The sequence below is a fragment of the Drosophila mojavensis genome, unplaced genomic scaffold (assembly GCF_018153725.1).
Source record: "Drosophila mojavensis isolate 15081-1352.22 unplaced genomic scaffold, ASM1815372v1 contig_16, whole genome shotgun sequence".
Classification (NCBI taxonomy): domain Eukaryota; kingdom Metazoa; phylum Arthropoda; class Insecta; order Diptera; family Drosophilidae; genus Drosophila; species Drosophila mojavensis.
Window position 1 is genome coordinate 5,003,506 of NW_025318693.1, and position 24,586 is coordinate 5,028,091.

At 36.8% G+C, this 24,586-nt stretch overlaps 1 protein-coding gene across 1 annotated transcript in view; it reads right to left on the minus strand.

Moving 5' to 3' along the window:
• The window catches only part of LOC6573392 (fatty acyl-CoA reductase wat), a 31,060-nt gene that overhangs the window by 3,334 nt on the left and 3,140 nt on the right, over window positions 1-24,586 (minus strand). Inside the window, exon 2 of the mRNA XM_001999437.4 lies at window positions 1,621-1,731. Within this exon, the coding sequence (XP_001999473.1) occupies window positions 1,621-1,705 (85 nt within the window). The 5' untranslated portion in view covers window positions 1,706-1,731. The remainder of the gene's footprint in view (window positions 1-1,620; window positions 1,732-24,586) is intronic.

Below are 24,586 nucleotides of genomic sequence, written 5' to 3' on the forward strand. Positions count from 1 at the left end.
TAATTCACGCCGTCACACACAAACATACACAGCGAGACACAGACACGCACACAGCACGCACATACACGCACACACACACACACAGCACGTACATAGTCACATAGAGAGTTACACCCAGTCGCACGTAAAGAGCGTTTGGCATGTGGCTGCATTTTGGCCATATGTCAAAATGGCAACAACAACACTCAAAGTTAACGCCAATGCTGACATTGTTGTCGGCTGCCGTTGCTGCTGCTGCTGCTGCTGCCGCTGCTGCTGCTGTGGCTGGCTGCCACTTGTGGGCCACTCATAAATATTTGCAAGTTAGCAGCTCGTCGAGCTATTCATCTATCGTACAAAAGCACACACATTCGTATGCACACACACACACACACACATGTTTGCATATATAAATGTGTTTAGTAGGCACATTCCCGTGTCTTCAAGGTGCCCCTGGTCGGGTCTGGTCTGGTCTGGCCTAATTGCCAATCGACGACGTAAATCACTGTCACTGCATCGGTTATACAGGCTATGCACACAAACTTGAGCGCATTGCCCACTCGATAATTGCATAATAAATGCAACATTGTTAAGGACTTCAACTGGCCCATTGGCTGCGGTGTCAAACATAACACACACACACACAAACACACACATACAAAATGCTATTCAGACAAATACGGACACTTAGTGGAGTTGACACCTATTCATCGTATAGATGGATACAGCAGCCCTCCAGCATCTATCAGCAGCACCCCAGGGGTCGCACTCAACCAAAAGCACTTGGCGTGCTCACTCAAATGTTTTGTTTACCTATGCTAATTGGCTTAAATGCAACTCAAGCGCACTTCTCATCGCGCCAAGCCGAAACTGAGCCGATGCCGACGCCAATGCCAAAACGCACCGCCCCCCAGCCCAAGCCCATCCACTCCCCCACTGCTGGGCACCCGGCCACCATTGTTTATGAGCGCTTCGGAATTGAGCTCCAGACCCCAACGCGTGGCCTCACTTGGAGTGCGGCGTGCGGCATTCGGAATGCGGCATGAGGCGTACGGCGTACGGCATGCGGCGTGCGGCATGCGCATTTAAAGCTTTTGAGCGCTTTGGGGCATTTGTTCAGCGCCAGCGCCAGCGCCAACGCCAACAACAACAACAACAACAGCAACAGCAACATTGCCACTTTGAGTGAATTGTCAACAATTGTGTTGGCTCTTTGGATTTGCGCGCCACCGTTGTCGACGTCGCTGTTGCTGTCGCTATTGCTGTCTTTGTTATTGTAGCTGCTGCTGTTGCTGTTGTTGCTGTTGCTCGTTGTCTCTCGCAGACAAAAAGTCTGTCACATAATTTGTCAATTTCAACAATTTTGTTTACCACCCCCGCGCACACCGTGCAGTCTCCGGAAGACAAACGTAATTCTTCATGAATGTTTATTGTTTTTAAGAAACACTGAACTGCTTGCTTTGTGTTTGTATATGTATTGTATATATATATATATATATATACATATACTAAGAATATGTGTGTGTGCTCAGTATTATTGTATATTCACTTTTTGCGGTCATGTCTGAGCCTGACTCTGACTTTGACCCTGAGCTGGAGCCTGACCGTGGCATTGCCCTTCACACTCCACAAGTCACTCACCCTTTGTGCCAGTTATAAGCTGACAATGATCGTCCAATGATTTCGTAAATCCATTTCGCAGGTTCATTAATTTTGCCTCGTCCATTTTAGCCAGACTAGGATTTTGTCGGACTGCAAATAAGAAATGCAAATTAATCAAATTAATTAATTAAATATGTAAATTTAGAATAATTCTCATGTTGTGATATGCATCTTTTTTTTTATCCAAATTAAAATGATTGATAAATTAATTTTTTAAATGTCAAACAATGTGATAATACCATATTTGGAATATTTATAAATTCGATTTATGTATGATGAGATTTAATAATAATGGAATGCAGCATACGAAGCCTAAACAGTTTAAGCCCTTAAAAGATTTCATTATTATTGAGTGAAAAGTTTAGAGCTTAAAGTTAGATATCAAATTTTCTACATATTAATTTAACTGGCTGCCAATTTATTTATTCATTTATTATTTTATTTTTTTTATATTAAAAAAATACTTTTTTTTCAATTTTTTTTCTTTTTATTTTCCCCCCCAAAACAATTTGAAACTTGAGCGCCTAAATGGAACAAAACGAAAATCCAGCAAATTCTAATCTATATATAGTATGATTATTTTAAATATTTCACATGCACTCGAAGTGTTTGGTATAGTTATTTATATTCATTATTTACACATTTATATTTATTATTTACAGTGAGCTAATTGCTTTTTAAATGAGATTTCTTTTTTCTGATAATTTAAGATTTAATGCTGTGTTTTTAGAATATTTTAATTTAAAAAAAAAAAGTATGGAATGAAAACGCAATCACAGATATTTTTATTCAATAGAGATAGGTTGATAAGACTAGCCTGGAGTCCTATTCCTTGTTTTCAGGAATCTAGATAAATATTTACATATACTCTGAACCATTTCAATATAGGTTGTTCTTTATTAGCTTCTGCTTTACTATATACTTTGAAAGATTTGAAAATTTTTTTATATCACTAGATCTCACATACATTTTTTGAGTGATAAAAACTCTGAGTTCATGTGGTGTTGCATTTGAACAATTTGATGTGGCTCCATTTTGAGCTAAAAGTTGCGAATCCTTTGAAGCAATTAGAGAGTTTGGATGTCTGTTTCTAATTAGGAAATGTTTCAATTGAAATGTGCTAAAGCAATTACAAGACCGGCGGCGGTCTCTATGCGACTGTTTCGTGGCGACTAAAAATCAAATATAAGTGAATTTCATTACAAATTTAATTAAAACTTTACTCTGGCTTTGTGTTCGCCAAAAACGTCACAAGAGTATCGCTACACTAAAATTCTGTAATGAAGTGCCAGACGCACCTGTTGACAGAGGGCGGCAAAAACAAAAACAGAGAAGAAAAAAACAAAAACAAAAAAAAAGAAACCAAAAACCAAAACGAAAACCCCAATTTCAACTCGGGTACAAATTTAATAAAATTCATACTAAGCAAACTGAAAGTCAAAATGAAAGTGGATATCCTCTATACAAAGCCCCACAAGCACTAAATGCGTTGTGGGGTTGTGTGGTTCTTTTAATTAATGCTCCATCGAGAAATAAAATTTTAAAAAAACCCAAAAACTATGCCGGCCAAACCAAAAAATGCCATTGAACGCTTTAAATATACAAGCCATTCTATTGCGAAATTGCGAGAATAAAAATAAATTACAATATAAATAGCGTAAATCTATTTTTAAATAATGAAATTCAGTTGAGGGCACGACTTATATAATGCTATGCTTCTTAATTAAATATAATCGTTATATTATATATTGTATAAATCGATCAGAGCAATTCAAATATACTCGATAAAACAAGTTTGTACTTTCGCAAATTAGACATGTTATTTCTATAGTGGTGTCATACTGAGATCAAGCACTGTAAGTATTACTGATTTGTTGCCTTTGATAGATAATTAGCTACTACAAATCGAAATGAGTAACTGCTAATCAACCCAACTTATAATTATTCCTTTCTAATAATACACAAGATAAACAAAGAGAACAATGTATATAATTACTATAATTTATATTTGAAAAATAATACAGAACAATAAACTGTATTGATTTTAAAATCAATTGTAATTTTCCTTTTGCAATTTTATCTATGATTAAACACTCTTCCATAAAGTCCATCTTGGCTATACATACATATGTATATGCCAACATACATATATACATATATCCTTTTTTACACTTGAGGCTTCACAGTATGCTTGCATACAAAGTGTGTTCAAGGAGCATCCGCTACCGAACGAGAGAATACATCAACAGCTTTGAGCATCGTGGTTCATAAATAAGTTATACTGTTAAGACGGTGAGCTGCTTACACACACATATATATATATATATATATATACATATATATATGTATATATATATATCAGAATATTTCAATATATACTTTAAGTTATTTTAACCTGTTTTCTCTGGAAACACGTGTTCACAGTGCAAAGATCAGTGCATTTAATTTATTGGTATTGGTCATTATGCCATATCGATGATATGTAAGTCGTAGAACAAACCCGCAATATAAAACAAATACAAAAATCGATTAGGGCTGGCAAATCTAATGAAGCTCATTCTAGAGAAATCACAATAATGGAAATTCGTAAATTTTCTAAGACCTAAATGAAGTCAAGATCAAGCTAAAACTGAAATTCTTAATTTATACATATGCAAGAATATTCCCTCTAAATCTTTTTGACTCTGCACTGATAAACGTAAGTATTAGGATAAAATAAAATATGCATACAAATTAAATGGACTTGTGAAGAATTTCTGTTCATATTTTCCCTTTAAATATTAAACTTAAAGCAATGCAATATTTTATATGGAAAATTGCACAGGTATTAATTAAAAGTAAATTCGGTTAATGGACTGCAATATTTTCCTCAATCAGATTCGCAGATTTTTTTATGTGCATATTGAAGAGTGTAAAACCTGATTGAGAATTTAATAAAAAAAAAAATATTAAAAAAAATAAATAAAAGAACTAAACATAAATCCTATTTACATTTTCACAAATATTGATTGATAGGGGCATTAGCAGTGCTATATCCAGGTATAAACCATTTATGGTTTCAGTATAGTAATGCTATACTGCTGGCATTTCCTTATCAATCATTTTACTTCATGCGTAACATATAATTCCAATTATATTTGGAAATAAATAAAAATAACGACTAATTATACAGCGCGATGCCAATGGATATGAATATAGGCTTCGAGTTTTATGCATAATGAAGGTCAACAGTTATCTTTAAATATTTATGGCGTGTGTTTCAGAATGATGACACATATTCTGGTTCTATTCAAATGCGAAGTCAACCGTGCTCAGTCTACAATGGAAGCAAGAAAATGTCGCTAAGATACCCTTTTATAATCAGGGTATACATACATTGATTTCAGCATTTCAAGTCTTATTCTCCTCAGATTACTTAAAGCTAATATACTCTGTTAACGTTGTAAGCCAGTATGGAAACTATTATGTATAATCATAAGTTTATATACCTCATGTTTTATTCTAGAAATATTTCAATTAGATGCTTCCGTTTCTAATGGGATTTTTCATGCATTTTATCCCCAGCTGTTTGCTCGCGTCGCGTCGAGTAATCGGACAATCAAGTTGTAAAACCAGCCAAACAGAAACACAATACACGGGCAATAATTACCTGGGCAGCTAGACAGCTACATGGGTAACTAGGGAGCCCTGTGGCTGGCTACTTATAGTCTTGAATAAAATTTAATTAAAATGCTCATGTCGATGACGCTGTAGAATTTTAATTGCTCACAAATTAAAAGTCAAAATGTTAGCACCCAAAAACTCAACAGAAACTAAAAAAAAAAAAAAAAAACATATATACAATGACAATTAATAAAAATGAAAATTACAAACTCAATAGCAACGAAATGATTTAATTACTTGATTATCGACGACTAGCTGGCAAGTTCAATGAAAATCTACTATAGGTAAATGGCGAGCGTATAACAATTGCCGCGTTGCCAGACTCATGTAATAAATGTAAAGAAACACGATTCGCTGCACAACAGACAATGCAATCGAGAGTGCGGTACAGAGCAACCGGGGGGCGGGGCGATATAAGAGTGGACATTAAATAATTTGAGTGTCGAAGCCGCGCACAATTAACCCATATTTGCAATGGAAACCAGCCAACAAGCCAGCCAGCCAACCAACCAGACACTCAACCAGTCAGTCAGTCAGTCAGTCAGTCAGTCAGTCAGTCAGTCAGTCAGTCAGTCAGTCAGTCAGTCAGTCAGTCAGTCAGTCAGTCAGTCAGTCAGTCAGTCAGTCAGTCAGTCAGTCAGTCAGTGAGGCAGTCAGCCAACTAGCATGTTGCATTTCACACCAATTGGGGGAATTTTCACCCGCTTGGCTCGGCGCTCACTCAATCGTATGAATGACGAAAGCATTGCGAGGTGAGGGGAGAGCGCATAGGCAGGTAGACTGCATGGGCAGCTTGCCAACCTGACTAGCTGGCTGACTACTGACAGACTCACAGACTCACTGACTGACTGACTGACTGACTGAATGGCTGGCAATGTCGGGCAGAAAGCCACAGCAACTGATTGCACCACACCGGCGACCACAGCGCCACCAACGCCAACATCAAAATTGGAGAACGCACTGCACTGCACGAATTGTTGGCGACTTCAGCTATGATCCGGGCTTGATGGTGTCAGGGGCAGTTTGTTACTAAGGGTTGGGGGTTGTTTTTGTATGCGAATTTATACATTGTTTAACTATAGGCCACAGCTGCAGGCGCTGTGCTCGCCTTTCTATTGTTGTTGTTATTAACTTTTTGTTGTTGTTGTTGCTGCTGTTTTCGTCGTTGGCTGCGTCTGCTGTTGCCGCTGCTGTTGCCATCACTGTCGCTGTTGCCTGTTGCGCAGCTAATTGAAACATTTTGCACACTGTGTCAAAACTATGCAAATAAATTTGCAATCATAAATATTTATTTAACAAACATAGCAATTTGTACGATATCACTGTGTTATTCTAATTTATATTTATATATTGTTCAAGAAATTTAGTGTGTTGTGAATATTTTTAAATTTTACATTGCATTTTTATTATCAAAATTCATTTAGTTTGTAATACGATTTAGTTAAATTTTCATTATGATATATTTTTCATTTCACTGCAAGAAATTTGCTTTATGATTTTTTATTTTTAATAATAAAAATGTCAATATAATATTATTCATTTTTATTAATTTTAAATATTTTTATTTATTTTGTACAGTAAATAATATAATTAATTATTAGTTATTATTCATTGTTTTTTTGCTTTTAACCCTTATAAATATATTTAATTCTGTATATTTTATACAGCATATAATTTAATGGCATACTGAAATTAATAATTGGGATAGTACAATATTTCTAATTAAAATTCAGTTATCAATTCAGTTTCCAATTGAATAGCTGCCTACGTATAATAATAATATAATTAGCATCATGGTAAATTTCCCATAATTTTAATTACATTTATTTATGTTATTGTGAGCACAATGTAAACATACAGTATTATTAATTTATGCCAGCATAAAAATTGGTAATATTATTAATATTAAACTGTAAATTAATTTACATAACAATCGTATATCGAAAATATGAAGATGCATTTCAAGGTCTACTAATGATAGACTGCCAAAGGAGTACTTAAGTTGTTCTTATATGTTATAAGATTTTGGATTTACAGTTACTTATCAAGTAATACATTAATTACCTAAAAACGGACTTGTTCTGACTGCAGCTATATCCAACTTATAGCAACACTTTGAACAAATCTCTTAAAGATTTTTTGAGGATTATATAATTTCCGTCACGATATTCGTATTGACACAAGCCTTTTGCGACACTGTTGAAGTGATTCTCATTCCACTGCCATAATGCTTTTGGCACTTTTGATACTGATACTTGGCTGTGGTCCTCGTACTTTAGCGCTTGTTTACCGCCGATGCTGTGGCAACGGCAAAACTCGAAACAATGGTCCAAAACAAAAGACAAAAGTATGAACCGCAACAATAACAACAAAGCGAACAACAACAACAAACACCCAGAAAACTGAAAGCAATGCAACAAACATTGCAGCGTCAACGACTGCGCCTCGCATATTTCAATGAACCCAAATGCGAATCGAAGAGGCAGCTCCTCGCTGTTCCGTTAACACCGTTTGCCCCCACTGCCACATGCCTTCCATTATCCTTCTCGTACTGGGTTGCCCGCACTTGCGAGGCCCATTCGCTTTGAATTTTATTTAATGCTTTTGTAATAAAGTGCAAAATGGTGAAAAAGTGCAAACAAGGGCTTTGGGAGCAGCGGAGGCAGTGAGCAGTAAACAGTAAGCAGTAAGCAGTGCACAGGGAAGCCCCATTGCATAATATCAACAACATCATCATCAAACGCAACAACAAACAACAAACAACAACAGCAGCAGCAGCAGCAACAGCAGCAACAAGGACATGGCAACAGCAATAAGAACGACGGCAGCAGCCGTGGCCACATTAAAAGAAGAAGAAATAATTAACAGCAACAGTTTGAAAGTCCATAAAGCGAAAATGGTTGTCGTTGCCATCAGCAGCGCAAAGCCTTCCACTTCGTCCGTCCATCCGTGCGTCCGTCCGCCTTCAGCCTCTGCTGCATACTTCATCCCTCATTGGCTCCGCCGCATGTGGCATGGCCATACAACATCCGGCTTCCGACTGGCTGACCGGTCGCTTGGCCCAACAGCTACAACAACAGCAGCAGCAGCAGCAGCTATATAGCTGGAGATTGTTTGTTGTTCTGTGTGCTGTGCTCTGAAGGAGGGATTGGGATTGGGATTGGGATTGGCGACGGGATTGGATGCCGTGCCGCCCACAGTGGCAATAAGGACAGAGGCAAAGTCAGTGAGAAAAATATTCGTTAAATCTATTAAAAGATAATTACGTGAAGACAAATGAACGGTAGGTTGGGCACGGAACCGGGAACGGGAACGGGACCGAGACTGGGAACAGGACCGGGACTGAAGCTGTTATCTCTGCGGTCGTCTGCGGTGCACACAGACATATGTACGTTATTATTATTTGAGTTCGTTGATACGATAACGCTAATGGATATGGATATTGATTATAGTTTTTATGCTGCTTGCTGAAGCTGTCTGGCCCAGCTGCCACTTCCACTGTCCGGATAATGATCATTTCGATTATATTGATGCGTCATTTTATGAGCCGCAATGGTATTGAAATTGAGTGGCTTGTGACAGCTTCTAGTTTATGGCGGCACATTAATGGTCCACGCTTGCAACAACATATTCATGATGGCCCCAAACGCAGGGGAATCTCAATTATTAGCAGCTCTAATATGTCTATGTGTGTCTGGGGGATGCTTCTGAGCGTGTCTGTGTGTGTGTGCTTAGCTTTAATTAATGCAGCCAAATGCGAATGCATATACGTAATTATTTGTAGACCCTGTGATATTGAGTTTGCTCATTTAACGTACATAAACACTTCAATTAGAATGCACATGAAGCGTGGTGGGAAAACTTTTTTAAAATCTTTTTCAAAAAATAAACGTAAATAGCTACGAAAATATAAACAAATTATTAACTGAAATGCATTGAATAAATAGCACAATAGGCAAGTGTCATCGAAAGTGATAATGTTTACCACTAATTGCGAGAAACAGCTTTGCCTGCATCGTTAGCAACGAGGTGTGAAAGGTTGGGGTCAGCTAATTGCGTACAACCGTGAGATTTTCTGAGATACAAGCCCATTCGAATTGCATCAGCAGACTGCACTCAAATCGAACTGTAAAAGTTCTTGCCATGCTAATTAGCCCGGCCAATTTAGTTGCGGAGGGGGCACGTGTGAAATCTTATACATATATGCCATTTATTCAATTATGAGTTTCAGGCAAAGCAGACAAAACATTTTCAATTACAATGCTACGTGTCTCTTTCTCTCTCTTTCTCTCTCTCCCTCTCTCTCTGTCTTTGTCTGTCTGGTTATTCCCAATGCCAACCGACAGCTCTTATCAGCTTTACATCTGTCGAGCTAATGCCTAAGTGTTGCGCATGCGTAAACCGTTGAGGAGAGAAGGCGCAGGGAGGCGGGGGGAGGCGGGCAGAGCTCAAGCTAATGACCGTTGGCGTCAACGTCACATGGTTGATATGCCTCATTGATGCCATTGTGGTTGCGGTGCCCGCCACACCTCTCTGCCCACTTAAACACAGGCAAACTCACGCACATGAAGATACATCCATTGTGCGCACCTGAGTGTAACCGAACTGTTGTAGCTGGCTTACTGGCTGTGTTCGCATTGCTATTGCTGGTTATGTTGTGGGCCGGGCCATAACATTTGCCTATCAGTTAGGCAAATATTAAAAGCTCGCTTTCGCATTGCCACATGCCCAACAGCAATCGTATCAAAATGCTCGTACAGCTGTCATACATCATGATTGAGGCAGACGACAGCCTGACACGCTTTGCATGTAATACCTAATTATGAAAGTTTTCAATGTTCAATGATAACAACTAAACGACAATCGAAATAAGACATTAAGTATACGCGGCATTGCACAATTAATATGCACGTATTACATTGTAATCAATTGCATTCCATCAACCCGTGTGTCTGTGTGTGTGTGTGTGTGTGTGCGTGTGTTTGTGTTTGATTCAGTTTGTACTCATTTCTATCCAGCTTACTCCGGTTGCTCTGGTGCAACCGTAAAAGCAATTTAATTATTGCCCATTATATCATTTGAATTATATGCCATGTTCATTTTGCAATGTAATTAATTTCTTATAATTTAATTTTGCTTTAATCAATTCCGCGACGCTTGAGCTGATTCAATTTTTTCTCTGATTTGTGCGAGTGTTTTCTAAATCAAATTCAATTGTTTCGTTGCGCAATTATTACACCAATTAATTTATGGCTAATATTTCAACATTGAAAATAGCCCACGCAAATATATATAAAAAAAAATAAAATAAAATAAAAAATAAAAAAAAAAATCCACATAAGTCGCGCACTGAAATTTTAATTACATAATTCGCGCATTATCAATGACAAGTCCAAAAAAAAATTTCATATACACAAAAAACTAATTTGCATTACGGTAAAAACCCCAACAACAACAAACATGAGACCTTACAAAATCTATTTGCAACAATAACATGCAATAAACATTGCCCGTTAGACTTGTAATTTATATTAATTAATAGGTTTTTTTGCGCTGTACTTCCAGGCAAACTCGACTGAGAAATGGCCCACAAAAAAAAAAAAAAAAAAAAAAAAAAAAAACCGACATAAAAACAACAATCAAATATATAAATAAATAATATATAAATAAAAATCGAGCCGCAATTAACCTGAAGCCATTTGAATTACAGCGTATGTATTATTTCCAGCGACAAGCTTTTTTTTTTTTTTGTCGTGCTGCTCTGCCAATATTTGTTTTGTTAATATTTATGTACGAATAAATGTACATAATTTAATGAAAAGTCTCCTCCTGACTCGTTGATGCTACTGTATATTTAATTCACAATTTTATTAAATCTAATGCGCTGATTTGGATTGCGGCTGCCACTGGTTTTCCGCAGTTAACTATATTTTGCTTTAATTTACACAAATGTAAATAATAAATAATAATAAGCAATTAAGAGAGCTCTGATTGAGACTGCTCGACTGCGAGATGCCCTTCGATGAACTGCTGTACCCAAGCACGTATAAAATAAAATATAGCACAAATCAAAGTTACTATTAAAGTTACTTTTATTTAAACATTTTTATAGAATCTAAAGTAAAATAAATTTCTGGGGTCTGCTACGTTTCCTGCTGCCTGTTACATACATTTTAAAAAAACTATTATACCCTGCTTTCCAATTTTCAATGGGCTTAGGCTCTAGTAAATGCGATGGATAATGGTAAGCTTATGCATTGCATTATCAAAAGATCAAAGTTTACTTGACTTCGCAAGAAAACAAATTATATTGAAAATATGTTTTGTTTATTTACAATCTAAATATTTGAGGTTAGAATGAAATTTATGTAATAGTTTTTAAAAATGTTGCCTTGAGCTCAAACATATATCAGATGAAAGTTAAAAATCAATTGAAATACAACATAATAAGACTTCATTAATATTTTGTATTTAAATTTTAAAATGAATTCGATTCAGTTTAAAGAACTGGTGTAAGTAGTGGCTTTATGAATATACATACAAACGAATATTTGCCACAAGCCTCTATTTCAATATTGACTTATAATTCGGGAGTCGATGTGCTTTTGACTGCAAAAATAATATATTCATCATGTATGAAAAAGTAAACAAAATCAAATAAAAAATGAAACTTTTTTAAAGCAAATATTTAAATTTTTTATATATAAATTATTGATGCAAAGTTTAAAAAAAATAAGAGCATAATAATTAAATCAATTATTAAAAACATGAACTTTTATTATTATTATTTAAATTGATCTCATTGCAGAAAACATGAGAAATAAAAGCAAAAGATTTTGTGAGACTTGCGACTGAAATAATTATTAAAAGCTATTTAAATTTCATGCGCTGGCTGTTATTGACCTATGAACTGTTTTTGCAAGCAGATTTTGTGTGTGTTTTTATATAATAGTTTAGCTTATTGTTTTGTATGTAGGTGGGCTTGACGGCAACAAATAAACTAATTAGTCGAGGTCAAAAACTAAAAATAGTAGTAAAGCTATGGCAAAAATACAAAATTTAATAATATATTTAGTTACACTACTCAACAGTTCTGACAAGCTGTAACATATACAATTCTTAAAGGCATAGAAAGTAAGCATTAAGAACAAAAGAGAGATAAGTACTATATTAAAGCTGCCATTCATAATGCCTTTCACGTTTTACTGCGTGAACGACTGTAAATAATCTATGTAAAAAAGTCCATTATACGTTGTAGCCAAGAGCACACACTTTATAGAAGATACTAATCCCTTTAAATCTTAAATTCCCATTTTAGTCCACAAGCCCTGCTGGCTTAGCAATGTTAGCTATGGCTACCCCGTTTGCTAGACAAACACCTCACCCTCACACGGTGCTCCGCATACCAAAGGAATTCTGAGCACTGAAAATGGAATATGAGCTAAGCTGAGGAAATTATACTTTATTAAGATATTTTTTTATTTTTTCTTATTTTGGACTCAATTTAAAAACTTGATGTTTGTATGCTAGCGCTTAGTCTAATGCTATTTGAAGAGGCTAAAACTAAATCAAAAATCATTTTTTGTTTAGGTACAAACAAGGCTATAGCATACAGATATATATTATAGCTAGCTATTATAATCGATTTTTACTGGTTTGGACAGGAGTTTTTTTTAGGACAAGCTGTTTATTCAATTTTATTGAAATTCTTAATGATATCTAGCTTTACTAAAATTTTAATGCATATATGAAGGGAGTTTACTTTTACTAAAATCATATATGTACATATATATGTTGCGAATCATTTAAACGGTATCGTCTTACACGAATCATGCCACAAAACCCCATTTAATTTAATAAGTCTGTGTCACTAATTAGTATCTAGATGCAAGAGTCAAGCGTATAAAATATAATCATCTACTCAGATTTCAATTTCTTTTTTTATGTTTGTAATACAAAACCCAAAACGTAGGAGCAGTACGTACGAGCATGTGTAAGTGTAGATATATTGTATATATATATGTACATATATATATTGACACAAGTGTGAAGGCGCATGAATCGCTGAAGAAATCACGCCATAAACGTGGCGAGCACGAATTATTTACAAAGCAAGCGAAAGCCCAAAAGAGGTCCCAATAAAATAACAATAAACTATGTCACACTTTGCTGGATAGCCTGGAGGTAAGTGTGAGTATGTGTGTGTGTGTGTGTATGTGTGTGTGTGTGTGTATGTTGTTGTGTGCGACAAACCATAAAAACACAGCAACAATAAGAAGCCGCAAAAGCAAAAGCATAAACAATTGTATTACTAATGTGACTACAAATGCATAAAGCAGCAGAGCCTACAACAACAACAACTAACAACAAGCTACAAAAAGCTCCTCTAGACGATTATTTATTGTTAACGATTAATATTTGCTATTGTTGTTGTGGATGATGTTTCTGCTAGTGTTGTTGTCGCTGCTCAAAGTGCTCAGATTTCAAAACTGCCAACATAAGTACGATGCGACTCACATAGACTAGTTATGTATGTGTGTGTGTGTGTGTGGGTGTGGGTGTACGTGCGAACGTTTGAGTGCGAGTGCCAGATTGCAAGCTGCGGGGGTCGATTGATGCGTGAGGCTAAGGAGGTGCTGTTGGGGCTGCCTACACATCAATTGAGCCCGATAGCCGGCTCAAGTGTCAACAGCGAGGCACGGCTGAAAAGTCAGCTGGGCGTGGCATGAGCACACTGGCTGTGGGCTGGAGAGGTGGGTGGGGTGTGGTAGGCTGACTTTGGGTATTTTGCGTGCTATGCTAACGCCTGGATAAATAGATGAGCTACCTCTGCAGCAACAAACACAAACTGGTCGACTTGACTTTGGCTGAACACGCCCGGCCATACCACGGCAGGGCACGGCAGAGCACGGTGCGGCACGGTACGGCACGGCACGGCATGGCATGGCCTGGCATGGCATGAACTGGCCGTAAGGCGAAAATGTTACAGATTGTTTTCCCACACGTTGCCGCATTGCGTTCCGTCATCGTCAACTGTGCGGCATGTTTGACAGCAATGAGTGCTTGACACGTACAAAGGCTTTTGTTCGGCCAAAGTGTTCTCTGGCTCATTGTTTTTGTTGTTGCTGTTGCTGTTGCTCATCTGGCCGTTTATCTTGGCATTGTGCACGTTATTTAGAGTTCACTGTTGTTGCTCTCACACCGAAAGCAATGTGCCGGCATTTTCTTTAGACGCATCTCGCTCTAGCTTTATCAATGCACGTGGAATGATTGTTCTGTGTGTGTGTGTAGGTGTGTGTGTGTATATGTTGACAAGATTTTTTGTCGAAATTCATTTGCTACGCTCGCTTAAAGGGCAATTTGTTGTTGTTACGCCCAATTCATTGAGTGCGCCACCCAATCTGGGCGGCGTTCGTCAACAACAGATCAAACAACCAATCTGGCAACAACCCCATCGGCTGTATGAACGACCGACTGACCCAGACAAAGTAGCACAAAGATGTTTTACTGCCAGACGCTGTTGCTACAATTTGCTCATTATTTTTTATCACTAGTACATCATCGCATTGCCACACCCGCCCATCGAGGGACAGTCCCAGCATTCAGCCAGGCAATAGCCTTTGGCCCCAAAGTAAATTGTTGCCCCTTTCTTTATGTATATATGTATATATATATATATATATATATATATATATATATATATATATATATATATATATTTTTGCTGTTTGTTGGCAGTCTCATCTCTTGTATTTTTTTTTATAGATGTTTCACTGATTTTTCCATTGTTAATTCCAATGATTGCGTTGCTTCTGCGGCACCCTCAAAGCCAACAACGAACTGCAAATAGACCAGACACAGCCAACAACAGCAGCAACAACAGCAACAACAATTGCTGGTATGGGGCAAAGTTCGAATTTCGTGTGTGGCATGTTTTGTGGCTAGAAGCATTTTGCTGCTTTCGCCATATAATTATACATTTGTGCATCCGGATACTTGATACAAAATATGAACAGACTAAGCTGGATGTGGCGGCACTCATATGCATTTGGCCAACTGGGCAGCTGGGCTGGCCGGGCTGGACGGGCTGGCCGGGCTGGCCGGGCTGACCGGTAACTGGATTTATGTTGCTCATTTTTATGCGGCCCACAAATTGCATACAATTTATTTTGCTTGTTGCAAATCAAAAATTTCCATAAAATCAAATGCTTGGCACAATGTTTGCGCTGCGCATAAAAACATACAAACACACACAAACACAAGCACAGACATATGTACACATATTTAATGCAGCATAAAAGTTATTACTTCATTCATTTTAAAATGCAAATAAATTTATTTGTGGCCTTTTGATTTCAGATTTGTTTTCGTATCTTTTTCAAAATCGAGCAGCATATTAAATAAATTAGAATGTTGCATTAATCTTCTGTTGCGCAATACTTGGCATATCTCTTCATGGACATATGATTTCACGTTGAAAATGTAAATTCAATATTGCTCAATTGATTGTTGTTCGTAAATCATTTTCTTCATATTCATAAATTTCATAAATGAATGGAATAATATTCCAATATTAAATTTGATTGTATTTTCATTTATTTATTTTTATTTTTATTTATCAAATTTGCAGATGAAACAGCCTCAGCTGCATTAGCCACGTAGAGAGTAATTGAATATCAATTGGCTGTAATAGCAAAACTAAGAGAAGTGGAAAAATAATAACAATTCACAATGAAGTTTACAATTCAGATTCAATTTAGCATTTTGTTGAACCTGTAACCATTGAATCGTTGATGCCGGTCATAACTATTTTGAGGGCAAGTATGTAACAGATAGAGGAACATCTTCGAGATGGATTGATAATTGGCTTAATTAGTTATTCTAAGTGACCTATAACTGACTTTGAATTTGACCTACATATGTATATATGCTGAATTTTTAATAAAAGCATTTTCATCAATCCTTGGCAAGAGTAATTTTTGTTTGGCCTAGGGTATCTTCCACGCTGTGCACTTCCACCTCAACAAATATCCTATTTCCACTTGATTTCTTTCAAGCTGTATTTTTTAATAAATACTAAAATAAAATCCAAATAAGTACTTATCCCTAGCAGTAGCTTTAACTCCAACAAAACTCGCACATACTGAAACACACACTCACACATACACACACACATGCACACAGAGTAGCACGAGAGCAAGTCGAAATAGAAAATGCTTTGCGTATTTGCATAAGAAAACGAAGTTGAACCGAAATCAATGATTGCTCAAGCAATACTTGTGAGAACTACAAATGCCACGCCTCCTGCTTCAATGCAGCCGCCTCCAGCTAGACATATATCTATATACATATACATACATATATGTAGTGAAACACTAGTAGCTGCTGCGCTGTAAGTGGGTTTTGGGTATGGGAATGGGAATGGGGTTTGGGACATGGCGCTTTCATATTATTACTTTATGGTTGCCTCCAGTTATGCATCCTATAACCATAAATATGCCCGAACCTTGGGCATGCCAGCCAAGTCAAGTGGGCGTCCAGCGACAGCAACAGTAACAACAGCAGCAGCAGCAGGAACAGCACGAGCAGGAGCAGCAGGAGCAGCAACAAAGGCATGTGAATCATATTTCGTGCTTGTATTAATACATCCCCATATTTATACTATAGCTCAAAACAATAAATAGTAAAAGCTGGATTATGATTAAATCGATTTCATGGAGCCTTTCCGATATTTTCTTGTTTGTGGGATGGGCCACACGCTCGTCTTGCTTGTAATCCAGCGGATACATGGCTATATGTATGTGTGTGTGTTTGTGTGTATGTGTATGTGTATGTGTATGTGTGTACTCATTGATTGCTTCTCTTTGACTGCAATGTGCCCAAAGATGGGCACCGCCCACGCACGTTTATCGATTGCACTTGCATGTTTTAACTAACGCAACAAAATACATATATAAATAAAAAACAATAACTGTAAAGAGCAAACAAAACGGCGGAAGAAACCATAAAAAATAACTGAATCGTTTGTGGATGGCTGGGCCGGGCCTTGCCTGACCTGGCCTCGAGTGCTGCCTGCATGCCTGTTGGTTTAAGGGCGCCTCTATATATTTTTATGTATATGTATACATATATACATATACATATGCATAAATGCAAAACAAAAATGTGTGTACTTACATACTCTTTGTGCGCAAAATAAATACAAGAACGCAACATTCAGGCTTCATAAATGAATTGCTTGGTCGCCGCCAGACCAATGCATGGGCCATAGCCACTATCCCCAGCTCGGCCATTTGGACCAGGCGCCCACTCGCCTCTCGCCTATCAATTGAATAAGAGACCGGACAAATTGAATGATTGAATCCAATCGCATGCAAATGCGATTGAAGTGCTGCAACAATTTCCGCCCTCTCCCCTCTCTTTCTCTCTATTTTTGACCGCCTCTGTCAATCTCTCTGGAGCTTTGTAGATGTCCACTTAGCTTCTGACAGATTTTTATATGAATTTTTACATTGATAAAGCGGAGACTTTAACATGCTCACAAAACGTTCGCTTTTTAGTATCGAAATTGAATGTCCGCCCAGTCGAGAGAATCACAATTAGCACTGAGCCTCTTGTTGACACAATTGTTTGCTCACATCATCCGAAAATCAAGTAAATTGTGTACGTTTGCCAGCTGCTCTGGCCATGTATTTATATTAGTGTATATCATTATTTACGCATCCGACCATGTATTTCTATTAAAGCTGCTCATTATTTAATCAACTGTTTAAACAGCCAACACTCATGTTCATTCATTCAGGCCAGCTCACGTGGCCATTGACCATTCGGCCTGTTGTGCCAGCTAGCTCACCAGTAAGCCACTCACATTTTTTTATTTTTATTTTTGTATTTTAATATAGATGTCCTGCTGTGTAACCCGTTAACCAATTTCCCCTTTCTCCTGTCACTTGATATACATATTTATATTCATGCAAATATGTCTCACTGAACGCTCTTTGATTTTATGATTGAACTCTATATATTTTTCTATGTATGCAATACGTGTTATTTTATTTCATTTTTTTTCTCTCTCTCTCTCTCTCTCTCTCTCTCTCTCTCTCTCAATCTCTTTTGATTTGATTTTATTTTCCACATTTAAGCCCAGAGCACTTTTCATTGCGATATGCATGTATGCAGGCATCGGTTTTCACTCATATACACTACTCTGGAGGGTAGTATCTGTACTACTCTCTAAATATTAACATACATTAAAAATTTAAATAAGCTTATATCAAATACAATTAACGTTTATATCTTTATGTTATATATCTTACATAAATATGCAAAAAATTACAACTCAACTATTAGGTATAAAAAATAAATAAATAAATAAACAGAAAACATTATTAAAAGATATATATTTATATATAAATTTAATTTATTTAAATTATGCAATAATTAACAAGTCCGACAAAAAATCATATATATTGTATAATTATATGACAAATTATTATATATATTTATATGATATAATATATTATGCAGCCATATTTTTGAATATAAATTAAAAATTTGTTTACTTTACGTTTTAGTTACAACAAAAATCAGATTTAAAATCAGAGATAAAAAATTAAAAAAAAAGGATTTCATTTAAGCCAATGAAAATGTTAAAGATTTATGCAATTTGTATAGAAAGGGTATTAGCTCTTCGTGGTACTGCAATTGTTTTGCTATAAACTAAATTTTCTGCCAATGGCATTTAATACATAAAATAACTAAACTTAACTCAATATCTAATAAAGTAAAGCAAATTTGCACGGAATGATAATAAAAATATAAAAAAAAATAAAGCAAAATAGCCTTGAAACGGTATAGAAATGTGGTTTACGTGAATTATATGAGCTTATGTAAATTTTAAATAATAAATCAAGTTGGCAATCAACTAATCTTAAGATAAACGGCATTTGAATCGAGTGCGAATGGAGAACTTATCAGAGTAGGAGCAAATCTATAAATATTTACAATGGATATGAATTTCTTGATTGCTCGTAAAAAATTTATGAAATTAATTGCGCCGGAGGCCAGTTGCTAGGCCAGCTACGAAAGTGGCCCACAAATGATATCACGTATTTTGACGAATATGTTAAAACGGAAGATTTTGAAACTGGGACTGGGCCGCGATTGGTAAGCGAAGCACAGGAAGAAAACTCGCGCGCATGTTTCAACATCACCGAGCTGCGTAGTGCATAACAAAATTTTAATAAAACCAAGCAAGAAAGACGAAATTAGTGGAAAGCCCAATCGCAACACGTTTTGGGGAAACCGTTAAGAATCACCTACGTATGCACCGTGACCGCTCATTATGGACATCTCAGTCTGGCCAACACAACAAATATTAAATAGTGTGTGTGTGTGTGTGTGCGTGCGTATGTGTGCGTGCGGGTGTCAATGGAAGGGCTTGAGATTTAATGGGCAGTATATTCATTTATTTTTTTTTTTTTTTTTTTTTTAGTTTGTATTTTTCTTTTTGTGGTGAGAATCCCGTGCAAGCACCACTCCTAGCAAACAACTTTTATTTTCACATATATCTGTTAGAAACCACGTACAAATGTGTACGTGTGTTGTCGTGCGTTTTGATATTTTAAACAAATATTTAAAACAAATTACCAAAGCTCAAAAGAAGCACGCAAATGTATATAAAAAGCTTAGAGAGGCGAACGAGCCAAGCAATGTACAGTGGATGCCATCCAAGAAAATAAGTTGAGAGAGAGAGAGAATGTTTATTAAAGTCGGAGGAACTCTAAATGAATACGAAAACTATGAAAAATATTTTTTAAATTTGAAAATTTATATATAAAATTAACTATTACAATAAATAGGATAAGGCTTTATATCAATTATTTCAAATTATAAGGCATTAAATTTTTATATATATGTATGTATATATATACTTTGACAATATACGCTTAATTGCACCCGAGATTTGCTGGTTTGTGCCCACTGTGCACTTGGCATTGCTTTGATTTATTTACGAGCTGAAAGTTGGTAGTCACTATGGTGTTGGATTTTAGTTAGTATCAGTGCTGCTACCAATGCATGCATACATACATACATACATACATATGCACATAGTTTGGATGTGGTTTCTGTGGCTAATATGTGCACACAGAGATACGCACGTCGGTTTGGGTTGGAAATTCGAAAAAAGATAGAAACTTTTTGGCTAGCCAGTCGACTGTGGACATGGGACAGCTGTGCGTGCGGCACTTTGAGGGTAGTCAGAGATGTGCGGTGGGTGAGGAAGGGGGAACGGCAACAGCTAACGGCTGTGAACCGACAGCGTTGGCGACTGTTGCGCATAAATTGTGCAAACAAACTGAAAAACCGAAATGGTAGTGGCCCAAAGATATAGCAAAGCCAAACAGGCAAATGTGAAATGCAACACATCGTATCCATGAGATACAAATAAGCAATCAGATTCAAGCAGGCAGCCAACTGGCCAAAAAACCATACTTACTCAATAAAACGCCACTGCCATGCGTATGCCAGACGTTTCGATTCGCGAACGCTTGGCTCTCTTAATCGGGCTGGAACCTGTCGGCCGGCGCGCCTCTCTGTCAGTCAGTCAGCCAGTCAGTGAGTCGGCCCGGTCAGTCAGGTGTTTGGCTGTCGGTTTGGCCACATTTCGTGGCTGCAAAATGATGTCAAGCCAGCTGTTTGGATGGAGGCTGCAATTGGCTCGCCGCACGATTGAAGCTCAGAAATTGTCTTGGAAGCTGTTCGGTCGCGCTATTTATTGTGGTGCAACCGACTTGATCTAATGCAACGTAATCAACAGCCGGCAGCCAGGCAGCCAAGCAGGCAATCATACCAACTGTGCTCGTAAATAATGCGCAATGAAAACTTTTGTTTGCGGAAGCAGCCGTTCAATGGCAGGTTCCACTGCAATTTTCAGGTTCTGCACTAAACCAAGCAAAACCGGCTTCATCGATCGTTCATACAAGCAATTAGCGTAGGACAATACACTTGAGTCAGTGCTATTCAAGCCGAATTCAAAAAATACACTCATATTAAATTTCCATTATTGAAATCATTTCGTTTATCAGCGCATCCATGGCTGTGTTTTTATGTCGTTGACACAAGCCAAAAGAAACAAGTTTGAGCCTGTAAATATTAATGACGGCCCACCAGATACCATCAATATTTTGCAAATTTCATTCAGTGACTAAATATCTACCCTAATTCTACTCAGAAATCACTTTCAATAAGACTCTAATGTTTTAAACGTATTCCAAAATCTTAGATTAATTATAGTGATATATACATTTGATATATTTTATACTAAATACCTCTTGAAATGCTAAATACAAACTGAAACCAGATTAGCTTTATTAAGTGGTATTTCTAATATTTTCTAAGAGAAATTTGTTCATTCAAAAGCCATATTCAAACTTTCTAATCAAAAACTTTCATTTCAATATTTTAAAAATCTTAGTTGTATTATCAGAGCAGAGTCTTCTCTCTATATCTTACTATTATATTATCTATATATTGAAAATGCAAAATATAATGCCGACAGGTAGAAAATATGATATATAAAAATATGATTCATAAATTTTGCTTTTAAGCCCTATAATAATACCATATAAAATTATTTCCCACTTTCAATGCGTTGATTTTCTGAAGATTCTTGAGATGCGCTCACATTTAAACTATTTTAGCATACCCCCTTGATAAATTCTCAATATTTCCTGGGTATTAAAAAACCTACAAAAATTGGCGACATTGTGAAAAAAATAAATACATATATGTATATATGCATGTGTATGGCTTATGTGTCAGTGTATGTAAATGGCAACTGTATGAATGCATCCTGAATCGAATTTAATTGTATTTGTTAGTCCATATGCGAATGCACACTCGCATCTTTATCTGTGGCCGTATCTATAGCTGTATCAGTAACTGTAATTGTAGCTGTGACTACGCTCGCACATGTATGTATCAGCACGCTTGTCCATCTATCTGTCACGCTGTCTGGTATTTGCATCCGAAGCTGCGGCTTTCGGGTTTAATTGGCAGCGGAAATATTCCATGTGATTACTTAATGAGATCCAACTCAGTTTTATTACCCGCGGACTCAACACGGCTCTCAGCTAAAGTGCATAAAAGTTAAAAGGTTAACAAATTAAACACGCAACAGTAACGCTGACTGCAGAATCAACAACAACAATAACAACAACAAGAACAACAATAACAACTATTCGGCCAACTGCATCTAGGTACAAATATGTATTCCCTAGAGGAGGCGCGGGCGTGTGCATGTAGTTTATTATTCAATTATGCATTCATTAAGGTACAGAATTATTAATTCAATAAAAGTAACAACATTATTGCCTCAATTTGATTTTCTGTTCACTTAAATTACGTCATTTTTTTGCGTGTGTTAATTTCACTATTCACTAGACGGCAAATATATTTTAATTGGCTCTAGAGTAGTGTCAAGAGACTAACAGCATGTCACAGTTTATGTGGAGACAATGAAGAAACAATGCCAGATTAAAGACAAGAAATATTCTGCTTTAAATTGCTTATTCTGCATAAAGTAGCTTAAACTTATGGAATCTTCTTCGATACCCGGCATATTTCCATATGCCAACCAATTTAGGTTACACGCATACCAGAGTACAAAACCCAATAGAGTGAACTACTCTGTAGAATTAAAGCAACCTCTTTTACGTCTCAAACTACTTTAAGAATATTGTATTTTATTACTCGTTCGAGATGGGAAAAGAGCATACAATATACTTATATAAATATTCTGTCAAATCAATATCTATAGAATTATCATAGCTATGCGCATACGAGAAAAACCATGCAGAAAATATAAATTTTATTGAAATTTAACTGAGCCAACACCTTGAGCGAATATAAAACAGTCGATTGCACTCGGCTGTAAAGTGGCTTCCATTCTTTATTTAAATTCTCTATAAAACTTTGGCAACCACAGCATGAAGAATGTGTGTAAAAAGTAAAGAAGCTTAAAATTAAGTCATATTAATACGAAGGAAAAGATATACCTTGGCCACGATGCACATAAAGCACTTTGGCTTTTATACATGATAAAAATTGAATAAACTTTAAAGATGTGCGTGAAGGAAGGCATTCAATGAAGTACATATATAAACAAAAAATGCATTAAGTTAAAGAGTCTTGTAGAACTGATCAATGACATTAGATGATGCAAAAATAAGCCATGAATTACTGTGGAAAGTCTCATGATGAAGCATGATTCCTTGACGGCGTGTTTACAGCACGTTAGATTTAGTACAGTGCTCTACACGTTTGATGGCCTGTAAATCTGTGTTTTATGAACACGTTAAGTCAAGGTCTGTGGCAGCTGGCATTAGCCAGCTAGGCTGGATGGTAATGACCCAATTGCTTATGTTGGCAGACAAAACGTGGCGCTGGCCAAAATGTTTATGGCCAAATGAATAATTAAGAAGCTATTACGGGCAGTAAGTGCTCGCTGGCTTATTAAATACGGCAGGTAGGTAACCAAAGTTGACAAAGGAAAAAGATGAAGCAAAATATAAATTTAAATATGAGAGAAACTATCGCAATTTAACGTGCCGCATGGATGGCTGCATTTAACACGCTTAACCTTTCATTGGCCACAGCCAAAGGCATAAATAATTTAATTGTGAGTGCGCTCTTTGGCCAGCAAAATGGCCACAGAGATGGCTGGCCATCGACAGATCTTGTGGCAGAGGCTAGCCCACAGCTTTTCACATTTTCAATGGGTTTGCCGTGCTCAAGCTCAAGCTCAGGCATCGCATAAGCACAGTCAAGGTGTTCCGGTGCATTTATTGCAATTAAACACTTGTTAATGCCAAAGCTGTTGGCCACTAAAAACAAAACCACATAGTATAACAAGAAGCTGGCGACGAATACAGATACACACATCTGTATTAGTGTGTGTGAGTTTGATTGTATTTACAACAAGATTAATACTTGGCATTGTGGCATGAATCAACGTTTCGTTTCGTTTAGAATTCGCTGGCGGCCGTTAGCAGAAGCCCCAAATAAACAGCAATGCGCTAACCTTGTCACTGGCAGCAGCAGCTACTTGCAACTGCAGCAGCTACAAATGCAGCGACGGCGGCAGTAGCGGCTGCTGCGGTTCGAGTGGTTTTCCTTGTATTTGATTTTTCAATTTTAACTGTAGAAATAGGCGGCACACTCGCACGTACATAATTAATGTGCCAAAGAATTGGCATAGTAAAGTTTTACCAGTTACACA